The sequence below is a fragment of the Poecilia formosa genome, unplaced genomic scaffold (assembly GCF_000485575.1).
Source record: "Poecilia formosa unplaced genomic scaffold, Poecilia_formosa-5.1.2 Scaffold82, whole genome shotgun sequence".
NCBI classification, from domain to species: domain Eukaryota; kingdom Metazoa; phylum Chordata; class Actinopteri; order Cyprinodontiformes; family Poeciliidae; genus Poecilia; species Poecilia formosa.
In genome coordinates, this window is record NW_006800021.1 from 1,903,843 (window position 1) to 1,915,323 (window position 11,481).

The 11,481-nt window shown below is 41.7% G+C and overlaps 2 protein-coding genes and 2 long non-coding RNA genes across 7 annotated transcripts in view; 1 reads left to right on the forward strand and 3 right to left on the reverse strand.

Annotated features, from left to right (window-relative positions):
- The window catches only part of asphd2 (aspartate beta-hydroxylase domain containing 2), a 7,804-nt gene extending 6,497 nt beyond the window's left edge, over window positions 1-1,307 (reverse strand). Inside the window, exon 1 of one of the 3 annotated variants that reach the window (XM_016673796.1) lies at window positions 914-1,307. The gene's annotated coding sequence lies outside the window, so the exon portion shown is untranslated. Of the gene's footprint in view, window positions 1-518; window positions 887-909 lie in introns of those variants that run through there. The other 2 variants (XM_016673795.1, XM_016673797.1) reach the window with 2 other exon arrangements.
- LOC107836760 (uncharacterized) overlaps window positions 1-11,481 on the reverse strand; it is a 573,704-nt gene that overhangs the window by 297,386 nt on the left and 264,837 nt on the right. The window lies entirely within an intron of this gene.
- The window catches only part of ggt5a (gamma-glutamyltransferase 5a), an 11,574-nt gene continuing 4,594 nt past the window's right edge, over window positions 4,502-11,481 (forward strand). Inside the window, exons 1-10 of one of the 2 annotated variants that reach the window (XM_016673789.1) lie at window positions 4,502-5,112; window positions 5,485-5,612; window positions 5,705-5,781; window positions 6,807-6,997; window positions 7,085-7,245; window positions 7,452-7,598; window positions 8,346-8,476; window positions 9,640-9,824; window positions 9,926-10,017; window positions 11,320-11,426. In XM_016673789.1, coding sequence (XP_016529275.1) covers window positions 4,946-5,112; window positions 5,485-5,612; window positions 5,705-5,781; window positions 6,807-6,997; window positions 7,085-7,245; window positions 7,452-7,598; window positions 8,346-8,476; window positions 9,640-9,824; window positions 9,926-10,017; window positions 11,320-11,426 — 1,386 coding nt within the window. In that variant the 5' untranslated portion in view covers window positions 4,502-4,945. Of the gene's footprint in view, window positions 5,113-5,484; window positions 5,613-5,704; window positions 5,792-6,806; window positions 6,998-7,084; window positions 7,246-7,451; window positions 7,599-8,345; window positions 8,477-9,639; window positions 9,825-9,925; window positions 10,018-11,319; window positions 11,427-11,481 lie in introns of both variants that reach the window. The other variant, XM_007557021.2, reaches the window with a different exon arrangement.
- LOC107836759 (uncharacterized) overlaps window positions 9,757-11,481 on the reverse strand; it is a 21,991-nt gene continuing 20,266 nt past the window's right edge. Inside the window, exon 3 of the long non-coding RNA XR_001662712.1 lies at window positions 9,757-9,769. This is a non-coding gene — a long non-coding RNA (uncharacterized LOC107836759). The remainder of the gene's footprint in view (window positions 9,770-11,481) is intronic.

Below are 11,481 nucleotides of genomic sequence, written 5' to 3' on the forward strand. Positions count from 1 at the left end.
CACACACACACACACACACACACACACACACACACACACACACACACACACACACACACACACACGAAGAGTGAGCAGAAACGGGAATTCAGCCCTCCACACACACTCCCCCTGTACTGCACTTTATAAAGCCATGAGTCATGGGTACATTGCTGCATTTAAAACAAATCTCTCCCTTTCCTGTGATTGAGCACCACACACATACACACAAAACACACAATTATGTAAACATAAACATAGTTGAAACCCACCCACAGTTATAATTGGCATTCAAAGGTTGCTCAGCAGGAGCTGCATAAATGCCTCCTGGGGGAAGAGGAGGGTAGGAGGGTGTGTGTGTGTGTGTGTGTGTGTGTGTGTGTGTTGGGGGTTGGGGGGTTTTAGTATCAAAAGAAGGTTGCATTACATGAGTGTGATTATATAATGCTAATGGACCAGCAGCAGGAGCAGCAGCAGCAGCAACCACAAGGCGAGGAGTGCAATGCGTCAGCTGTGATCACTCCACGGTGTGCTCTCACCAAAAATGGTCCGGTTCGGTTCTCCTGCTCCAGCAGATCCTCCCCTCCATCCTGCCTGACAGCATCAAGACGCCCCCACGCCCCACACACACACCTCACCAGCAGATCCTGTTGTCATCCAAGGCAAGCACACACACACACAACTACACACACACACACACACACGCGCGCGCTCTTATTACCCCTTTTGTTTCCAAGCCATCAGAGTGGAAGAGTTGCAGCTATCAGCTGCCATTCAAACTAACGAGCAAAACATACAACACGGGAGCGACCATTGGTAAACAAGCCCATCGCCAGAACAGAGCCCCATGCTTTCCCGTGTCTGATGCTGCTGGTGCTGCTGCGTGGATGTCGTGGTGGTGCGCTGGCTTTTTTGTGTGTGCATCCATACCTACTCAGCATGCGTGGCCGAGGCCGCCCGGCGGAGAGCGGAGGCGCACAGGTGTTTCTCCAGGCGACGCTGCGCACCACTGCAGTGCACACGGCAGACGGGGATCGCTCAGCAACATCACAGGAAACCGCTCCAAATCACACAAAGACGGACGGAGCTCGCCACCGTTGCATGGAGGGAGGGGAAAAAATGGAGAAGAAAAAATAATAATAGTAATAATAATGATAATGTGTGTATCGGAAGCGGTCCTACCGACGGGCGGAATCCCTGTCCGAGGCGAACAGAGGATGTCGGAAATGCCTTCAGAAAATATTGATGTAAATACTGACGTTTCTCTGGGGAAGACACCCAGAGACAATCAAGTTAGTGGAGTATTACATCTGGTTCCGCTTGTTCCTTTCAAAATAAAGCCCTGCAAAAAAAATTAATACCCCATTCAAAGTATTTCACGTTTACAAACACACGTTTCAGGTTATTTAATTATAATTTTATTTGAAAGAGCTACACATAGCGACACATAGCGTAAGAGGGAGAGTTCTACTAGTAAGTGTAATTCAATCTCAGTAAAATAGATGTTTTATGAAAACATATATCAGAGAATACAGGCAAAGAAACAGCTGCATGAAGGCAAATGAACATAGCCAATAGGTCAGAGACAAATGTGGAGAAATTTACAGCACAATTATAAAACCAGATAGATGCTGCAAATTATCTCACTTTTTTGGCAGCAGTGGGCCCTGATGACCAGGGTTGGGCACCACTGATGTAGGAGACACAGATAAAACACAAAGTCGAACTTTTTGGTCCGAATGCAAAATGCCGTGTGGCGGGAAACGGACTCAGCACATCACCCCGAAAACACCGTCCCCATTGTGAAACATGGTGATGGCAGCATAATGCTGTGAGGAAGTTTTTCGTTTCATAGGGAAGCAGCTAGGATGTTAAGATGGATGGAGCTAATTTAAATATATATATTTTTTATACTCCACTGGTGAGTGTCTTGGCAAACTCTAAAACCTTGGCAAGAACAAAACCGGATAGATGCTGCAAAAAACCTTTTAGACTGGGACAGAGATTCGCCTTCCTGCAGAAAACCAGAGGCTACAGCGGAAAGGTTTAGATCAATTTTATTCATGAGTCAGAGTGGCTCAGTCAAAGTCTAGGCTTAAATCCAAATGTTAATCTCGGGCAAGATTTGAAATTTCACACAAGCTTTCTACCCAATCTGATTGAACTGGAGCAAATCTGTCAACAAGAGTGAACAAAAATATTTGTTTCAAGATGTGAAAGCTGGAACAGACTTGCGCTGTAATAGGGGCAAAAGGTTTCCACATATTGAGATGCACGCCACACCTTACAAGATTTTTTATCTTTTATTTTTTTGCAAGTAAATTGATTCCACTTCTATTTTCTATTGAGACATTTTCCAGCAAAAGCTATTGATCTGGATCTGACACATGAGGAGACGACAGATGTAAAAAAACAACAACAAATAAATAAAAAAAAATGTGCAGAACGCTTCATGCCTGATTTAGGATTGATTCAACCACTTGTTCTGCTGCTTACAGATACGTCACGTAGAGATGTTGGGTTGATAATTTATTTTCAATCGATCAAAAAGTCGTGTGGTACGATCCACCAAATCTGCCTCAAATGGTTTTACTTTGAAAGTAAACTTTGCCCTCTTCCGTTTGTGCACTAGTTATGTCTTCCGCATATCGCGTTTCTGTTTGTACTGCAGACAGCATTTCCCAGGATGCTTCGCGTCATCCCTGGTTTTCATCACAGTCGTTTGGGTGGAGGGGGGCGGAGATAGTTCGTTGCAAAGCTGGACGCCTGAAGAACCCCGGCTGGTCTAAAGGTCCGTGGCTTTACGTGGAGGAGGGCAGAGAGACCTAAAGGCTTTCCTACACTCAAATAACTTGTTGAATATAAAAATATGAAAAGACTTTCCACGCAATTTCTTTTTTCAGTACTAAACAACTCTTAATATGCTTACAGACTGGACAACATTTTATTACAGTGAATTATCAAGGCTTTTCCTTTAACATCCTGTTCTGAATTTTACAAGGAGCCAATGAGAAGAGGCTGGAAGTCTAGAAATGTTATCTCATGTTATGTTATGTTATGTTATGTTATGTTATGTTATAACCACAAATGTTTGAATTTCAGTGGTAGTAGCAGTATTGTTTTGGTTGGAGTGTTTTTTACTTTGCTCGTCCTGTTCCTCTTGTGTTCCTCTGATGTTCTAGAAAGTCCTGTCTGTCTTCCCTCGTTATTCAGCAACAACTATTCCATTCTAAATTCTGCTGTCGTATATTCAGCCTTGTTTGCCTCATTAAAAACCTGTTGAGATCTTAGTTATTTGTAGCTCAACATTCTTCAGCCTCCTCCCCCTCAGGCAGTACTTGTGTTAGTGCCTCCAACTAACGCAAGTTTTCCACTTACGATTAAATCCCCAACCTATTTGGGGGTATTTTTGTCGACTAGACTGATTGAAACTAGATCTTGGATGACTTAGCACTTAAAACAGGGTTTCGTGCTTGACTGGAATACTTTGTCTGGTTTTCAACCCAAAAGTTAAATATGTGAAAAAGTGGGTTAGAAAGAATAACTTACCATAATTAGGCTATGTTAGCCTATAGCTATAGCAGCAATAGCCTTTAACTATAGCATCTTTAACTATGGGCTATTTAGACTCTTGCTCAAAATGGTGATCTGTGAAGAACAGCGAGTCTTCTCTATTATTTTTTTTCTCCAACCCAACAAGCCTAACTTCACATTCTTTGACCTTCTGCCCCAACAGCATCATCCTGTCGCAGTTTTTACAGCCTGCAGAGGAGATCAGGTCAATAAGATTGATGGTGTGAATGGTTTGCATACCGTTTTCAACAAAACCAACACCTCCTTTATAAGAGCGCCCATTTAGACATCGTCAAGTCTAGTTAATTTGCATAGCACATTTCAGAAACAAGGCAGCTCAAAGTGTTTTACATCATAAAAACATATTACAGGAAGCGATTATAAAATTGCCAAATGCTATCATCAAAATCATTGTGAATGATATGAATCCAATAATGTTCCTGTCATTAAAGGCATCTCTAAACAGGGAGGGTTTTAGATTTGATTTAAAGGAACACAGTGTTTCGGCAGGTTTGCAGTTTTCTGCTAAGAACATCAATGGCAGCAACATTGCAAATGTATTTTTGCAAACAAACACTAACTACTGGCAAGATTTTGTTTTGTTTGTTAATGATTTCACTGACTACTCTGATTAGAAGACAGTAATAAACAGTAAAATTGTGACAGGAAATTTTCTACCATACATTGTATACATGGCTGCTGACTTGACGTGGTGGCATGAATAAATTAATCCGTGAAAACAGTAATTTGTCCATTTTACATTTGTATATTCATTTTTATAAGTTGTTTTCATGTTCAATTCAAAACTTTCCCCAGAAGTTAAAACATTTCTCTTTTACGGTAAAACTTTAATTTAACCATAAAATCAACATTGACAGTGCCCACGCTACCGACGTTTTGCCATAGAATTTTTATTCTTCTTATTATTATCATTACTATTATTTATTATTTCTATTATTATTTTGAAATTCCAGCCAATGTTCAAATGATGTTGCGTTAAATCAAGCCGGTTCTGGATCGGTTCACATTTGACTCGCAGTTTGAAAAATAACCCAACTCGTTTTCTTTTCTTTCCTTCTTCTTTGTTCAACCCGGTAGTTTGTTTGTTGTGTTAAACGGATTTTTGCCTTCCAGTTACATTTCCGTATATTTGCAACAAACTAAAACAATAACCAGAACTGAGAAACCTTAAGGAGGCGTAAACACATCGGCATGGATCCCCTGGGCTGTAACGATAACCTTCCCTTTTTCTGCAGCGTTTCCTTGTGCTGCGCAAGAGAGGTGCAGAGGGGCGCAGCGGTGCCCGCCTCCTCCGGTCCGACCAGGTGCGCAGCCCTTCACTCCCGCAGATCGCCGGATTCATCAGCCTGGTGGACAGCGAGAGCAGCGGGGCATGGCAAGATCCAAGGCCAGGGTGTACACTTGTTGCTTGCTGCTTGTTGTTGTTATGATCGCCATCATTGTGATCATAACTGTCACTACTAGACGCACGTGCGCGGACGACACTTTCTCGAAAGCTGCAGTAGCGGCAGACACGAGGAAATGCTCAGAGATTGGAAGGTGAGTGATGATGATGATGAACACTGTTCTCTTCATTAATGATGGGGAAACTGTACATGTCTGCTTTATTTATCACCACCTTCCAGGAAAAATGACATCCTCATGTTCAGCCTCAGGTTATCTGAGTTCTGCTCCCCCTACAAGGGCATTTATGGTCTGTAAAAGTTTAAAACTCAGAATCGGAACAAACGTGTTTAAATTTTAAGTGCACTCTGCTAAACATGTTAGGAGAGGATTAACTGTCGGGTGCAGTTAATTTACGATGGAGCTCGGTTCGGTTCGGTTCGGTTCGGCTCGGCTCGGCATACACCTACGCATGTGGAAAGTAATAACATTTGGCACGCAGCAGTAACACCGGCGCGAATTTTTCAGGGACATGCTTAGACGAGGCGGCTCGGCGGTAGATGGCGCCATCGCTGCGCTTCTGTGCACCGGCATCATGAACCCGCAGAGCGCTGGAATTGGAGGGGGGGCCATTTTCACAGTGATGGACAAGTCTGGTGAGGAAATGTCTACAAGCAGCCAAACGCGTGCAGCACCGGTGTTGTTGCTGTGATAACAATTACTGATTACTGTGAATGTGCTGTTAAAGGTCAGGTGAAGATCATCAACTCCAGGGAGACCGCACCGTCAGAGGTGAACCCCGATCTGCTGACGTCCTGCAAATCTGAGCTGAAAGGTATGCAGACAAACTGTTGAATGTTCTTCCTTATCTGGGGAGGGCATATATTTCTTTTTTTTTTCTTTCCCCCCCACTGTGTGTGTTATCAGCTCTCTTCCAGGCCTCGGCGCTCTTGAGGAATTTGGTGTGATGTGAAAACATTTGCACAAAGGGAAAGCTTGTTTCTGTTTTTTTTTTTTTTTTTTTTTTTTTTACTTTTATTTTTCTGGACCTGCAGTAATACTTCCTGCTTGGTGACTTGAAAAAGACTGTTGCATATTTCATTTGAATTTCTTGCGACACATAAACACTAAGTCGGTCTGTTAAGGAAATACACAATTATGTTATTTTCACTATTTTTCCCAGAATCATCTTTTTTTTGTCAGATTGGCACTTCTCCGAGGCAGCGTAAATTTTAAGTTCACTCTGCTAAGTTCAAGAGCAGAGCTTATTATTGGTCTTTTGCTGCGTTAAAATGAAAGGTGTGATATGTAATTGTCATCAGAGACACACCGCCCATCACATTAGAATGGCCTATTCAAAGTCTAAATTGGGTTGATCTGCCGGGACTTGGAAAATGAATGATCACAGACGCTCTGCTTGTAATCTGAGTGAGCTTCAGATATTTTCCAAAGAAGGAAGGGCAGCAGTATAAGTCTGTAGAAGGTTACTCAACAAAGAATCGACTCAGGAGGGCTGGCTATAAACTTTCAACATAAAACAGACGTATCATTTCAAAGCTCTGTCATATAACTTTTTCAGCAGCTTTCTCCAGGCGCAGATACAAAGAAACTTGTGTGTCGGTGGATAAAAATGTAGTTGAAGGGGATCAAGAAAGCCAGAATAAGAGATTTTGATTGAAAGACAGAAGATGTCAATGCTGGTACCATTTAAAAGCGCTATTTATGACTGACTCAACGTTAAATGCATAGTACAATTCAGAAAAAGAACCAAAGTAAAGTCTTGAATTTCTGCTCTATGCCCAATAGCACCACACTGCAGAAAAACATATTCAAACTTTGTCCCTTCCTCCATCCGTGCAGAAAGCAAATGGATTGGGGTGCCGGGGGAAATTCGAGGTTACCAATCGGCTCACAAACTTTATGGAAAACTGCCGTGGGCCACGCTCTTCCAGCCGACCATCAAGCTGGCCAGAGAGGGATTCCCCATTCCTCCGGTCCAAGGCTTGTTCATCCCATTCATTAACAAGTCGCTGACCCTAAGGTAGCCACTGCTTAAGAGAGACACAGTCTGGCTCAGAAATATGAGGGATACAGATTTACACGTCTCTCTTCCTTTTCCTCTTCTCAGGAAACTGTATTCAGATGGAAATGGAAACCTGCTGAAGACCGGAGACAAGATCAAGTTTGAGAAACTGGCCGACACTTTGGAGCTGATTGCAAACAAAGGAGCGGACGCCTTCTACACTGGAAGGGTAGCAGAGGATTTAGTCCGTGATGTGCAACAGGAAGGTATTGCTTTCAGAGTTTCCCACAGTTCTCTCTCTCTCTCTCTCTCCCCCTCTCTCTCTGTGTGACACAGTGATCCAATTACAAACCAGTCTGATTAATGTAAGCGCCGCGGTAGACCGCCACAGATCTGTTAAATATCAGGATTTATGTGAGCTGCTCAGCAAAATCTGTTTGTGTCACTTTTTTTTGTTTCTGGTTTTGCCCAGGAGGAAACCTCACACTGGAGGATTTGGCATCATATAAGGCCACAGTGACCGATGCGTGGGTTGTCCCAATGGGAGAGTACCAGATGTACATACCCCCGCCCCCGTCAGGAGGACCGCTCCTCAGCCTCGTCCTCAACGTCATGAAAGGTTCCTGCTGGATGCAGACGTCAGAGCTGCTGTTTCTTTTTACTTTTTACTCCCAAAATTGAAACGTAGTAGTAAAAAAATCAGGGAACGTTACCTTTCAGAACATTTATCCTAAATTTTTGAACCAATCTTTGAAAGCAATTGCACAGTGACATCTCAGTTAAAAGGGACGTATCATGCAAACTTTATTGAGCTTTTCATCGTGTTATAATGTTATTCCCTCTTCATATCTGGAGTGTTGCCTTGATTCACTAATGCATTTTTGAAAAATCCTTGAATCTCCCGTGGCAACCATTCACCTTTGCGAAACACTTGGTGGGACCTAGCTCCGCCTACGAGGTTCAGCTCCTCCTCAGAGCTGCAGTGTCTATGCAGCCCTTCCTGCAACTCCCTCGCTAGTAGCAATTGGCAAACACCTGGCAGAACTGTGCCTCTGCTGAGCTCATTATAGGAGCTACTGCTCACAGCAACACTGGTAAAAAAAAAAAAAAAAAAAAAAAACCTTGTTAAAGGGTTAATAGAGGAGCAATGTTGTGATGACTTCCTGAAGGAGTTTCAGAAAGAGCTGGAGTTTTTAAAGAGACGGTGAACCAATTTCAAGGCATTAAATCAGGACGTAAAGAAAAGTCACATTTGATATGCATAGTAGTTTTATAACAACTGAAGGTAACGTAGCTGCTTAATTGTGCTATAAAATGGAAAACACATAATACTGTCCCTTTAAAATACTATTATTTTGGTTTGCAGAGTACCAGATGAAGTCGGCCCCTCATTCTGTTGAGGAAAAGATTCAGTTTTATCACCGCTATGTTGAAGCTTTTAAATTTGCCAATGGACAAAGGAGGCACATTCAGGACCCACGGTTCAAATCAGAAGACGTAAATATCTAATTAAACATTCAATGTGTGTGTTCATAGATTTACAAATAATGCTGGATGTTGGAGATTGGACCAAGAAATCAGCTGCTGATTGGATTTGGACGTTTTTTGTTTTTTTCTTGTTTTTTTTTTGTGCAATACTGGCTGTGACCGGATGGTCAAAAAGTTGTTAATCCAATCTTTTCTCAACCAGTAAACACATCATACCATCAATGCATTACATTTAATAATAACCGCATTTTGGTAACATGACTGCTTTAATAATTTGGTCGTAATATGGATAAGTGAATTGATATCAATTGTGTCTAACGCAAATTTTTCACATACGTAACTGACAAATTTGAAATGTTGTGAAGCTCAAATCAGCACCTTTTCCTTTCCTTTCTTCCAATGCTTTATTGTAATTAGTCCTCTTATTCCACCGTAACCATTATACATGACCGAGTAGACAGAGTTAGTAACCCGGGGTTAACTTACCTGGTTTGTAGGTAGCTTGTAAACACTTTTTTAATGTGAGGGGATCTTGTCAAACTAAATCTAAAGATGCTGAACCTGCATTGTTGCAGAGGGACATGGTGGTAGTGTTTCTAGCCGATTACCTTTTAATGGAAGGAAAGCAGGAAGGACATTTCTGGAGCCCTTTTTACCGACAGGCTAAAAAGGTTTGATGTAATATTATAGAAACCTGCTAAAAAATTTCTAATTGGCGCATCTCGGTTATTAAGTAGAGCTTAGATATGGTTCAGTTCCTGGAAGCTCTGTAAAACAGAATCATGATCTTTCACACTTAATTTGACTGACAAATTTAAATGACCTGTTGGGCTGAAGTGGCGTCAGCAGTGAGTTTGTCGGAGCAGCGTTTACATATGTTCAGTGTTCCAGTGTCCCGCATTCACAAACATGGTATAGAATGTCACTCCTGCTTTTCCTGTTATCAAATGTCATAAAAAGATCCTGTTGCCCTATGTTTTGGTTTTTAATAGGTGTGTTTTTAAGTTGGGATTAGTAATATTCTCTGTAAGTTTTACCTGGTGCATCTGGGAAATCCCCCCCGCGCCCCCAAAATAGTATCAAAAGCCAAATGAGTGAAAATAAGCCATATGGAATTTTTTAATTATTATTTTTATTTCATTTTTCTGTGTGTTCTCCTTCACTTTTCACAGATGGCAAAGACAATAATAGCAGAAAGTTTTGCCAAATACATAGTGACCCTGATCAGCGGCAACAGGACACACGATAACCAGTATTACAACCTCACCAGTTATCTGGACAGTCTGGGCACCACGCATGTGTCTGTGCTGGCCGAAGACGGGTCCGCCGTCGCTGTCACCAGCACCATCAACCACATGTCAGTACCCGGTTCCGCTCCTGCTTTATTTCCCTTTTTATTTTCATTCTGGCATTAGAGTAAAGAAACTGAGTGCTCTGACTTGCACACATTCTTAACAGATTTGGCTCCAAGGTCTACTCTCCCAGCACTGGAATATTCCTCAACAACGAGCTGTTGGACTTTTGCGGAAGAGTCGATAACATCTTTCCCGGTAATCAGATTAACCTGACGCATTTTCATCGTTTGCTGTAGTTGGTTGGGAACGATCCTCTCTTATGCAACAACTTGTTTCTACGACTACATGGTATGGTTCATTAAGGTAGCGCTGCGAGTGAAGCTGCCTGAATTGTGAGAAAGATAGATGATTTATTTTCTTTTTTTTTAAATCAGCCTCATTCACTTCCTGTGTTTTGGGATGGCTTCTGCAAAAACACAAAATCTTACCAAGTATTTTCAGTCTAGTTACCAGTGCAAGTATCAAAGTTCACTTGAAATAAGACAAACTTTTCAGCAAGATATAAGAGCTTGGTTTAAGTAAATAATTCACTTATATTGATGAAAAAGTGCTAGTTCCACTGGTATATTATTTAACTTTTAACATGAGAAAAACGTCTTGTTATAAAATTAATAATCTACCAGTGGAACTTGTACTTTTTCATCAATATTAAGGGATTATTAACTAAAAACGAGCTCTAATATTTTGCTGAAAAATTTATTTTGTCTTATTTCAATGTGTACGAAGACATTTGCTCAAAACTACTTGGTAAGAGTTTGTTTTTGCAGCGCAGCTTCCACTGTTACTGTCTATTTATGTCTGTTTTACTTCGTGTGCAGTTTACATGGTGTTGATTTGAATGTAGCTGAAAGCCTTTCAGTATCAGATTACAGACTCACGAGGCTGCTGGCTCTTCTTTTCCTTCTGTTTGTTCCAAATCAAACCTGAAAAGTGAACCCAAAGCCAAAGAGCCAAAATACTGTGATAGACAAAACCAGTCGGTTAGAAAATGTTCTTAATGAATTAATGCGGTTTTAAAATTATACCAACAAACCTGCATGAGAGCGTTGAAAGCATGACTGTAATTGTGGTGAAAGGTGTTAACTCCGGTTGGCTGAATATGAATGCATCTTACACTTGTCGGTGTTTCATAAATAAAATATGTGAAAGCCAAGCATGCTTCACAATGAAAATCTGAATATTGAAGGGGAGGAATAATATTTGTGCGGCATGTATGCTGGTATTTGCTACTTTTAATAGCTTAGTGTCTTAGTGTGGAAGAAGAGAAATTTGCTTAAATATTCCCCTTCTTAATAATAAACTAGAATTTGACAAGAGATACTGAACACAAGATGACACTCACCAAAATTAGCTCCATGTCTTTCTCTATCTGACTCACTTTTATTCACTGGCGCTCCGCTGAAAGCGTTTCCAATCATTCCTCTTGTTCTCCTGACAGTGATCGTTCTGAACAGCAGTTGTCTGTGTTGTCACACATTGCTTTTGTTGTGTTTCCAGGGGAGCGGCCCCCGTCCTCCATGGCCCCCGTTGTGCTGAAGTCTGAGTCAAAGACGCTGGTGATTGGAGCGAGTGGCGGGAGCATGATCACGACGGGCCTGGCCTCTGTACGTCGCCATGGCGATCACACTAAGAGCATTTAGGATTATCTGAGGCTCCTCA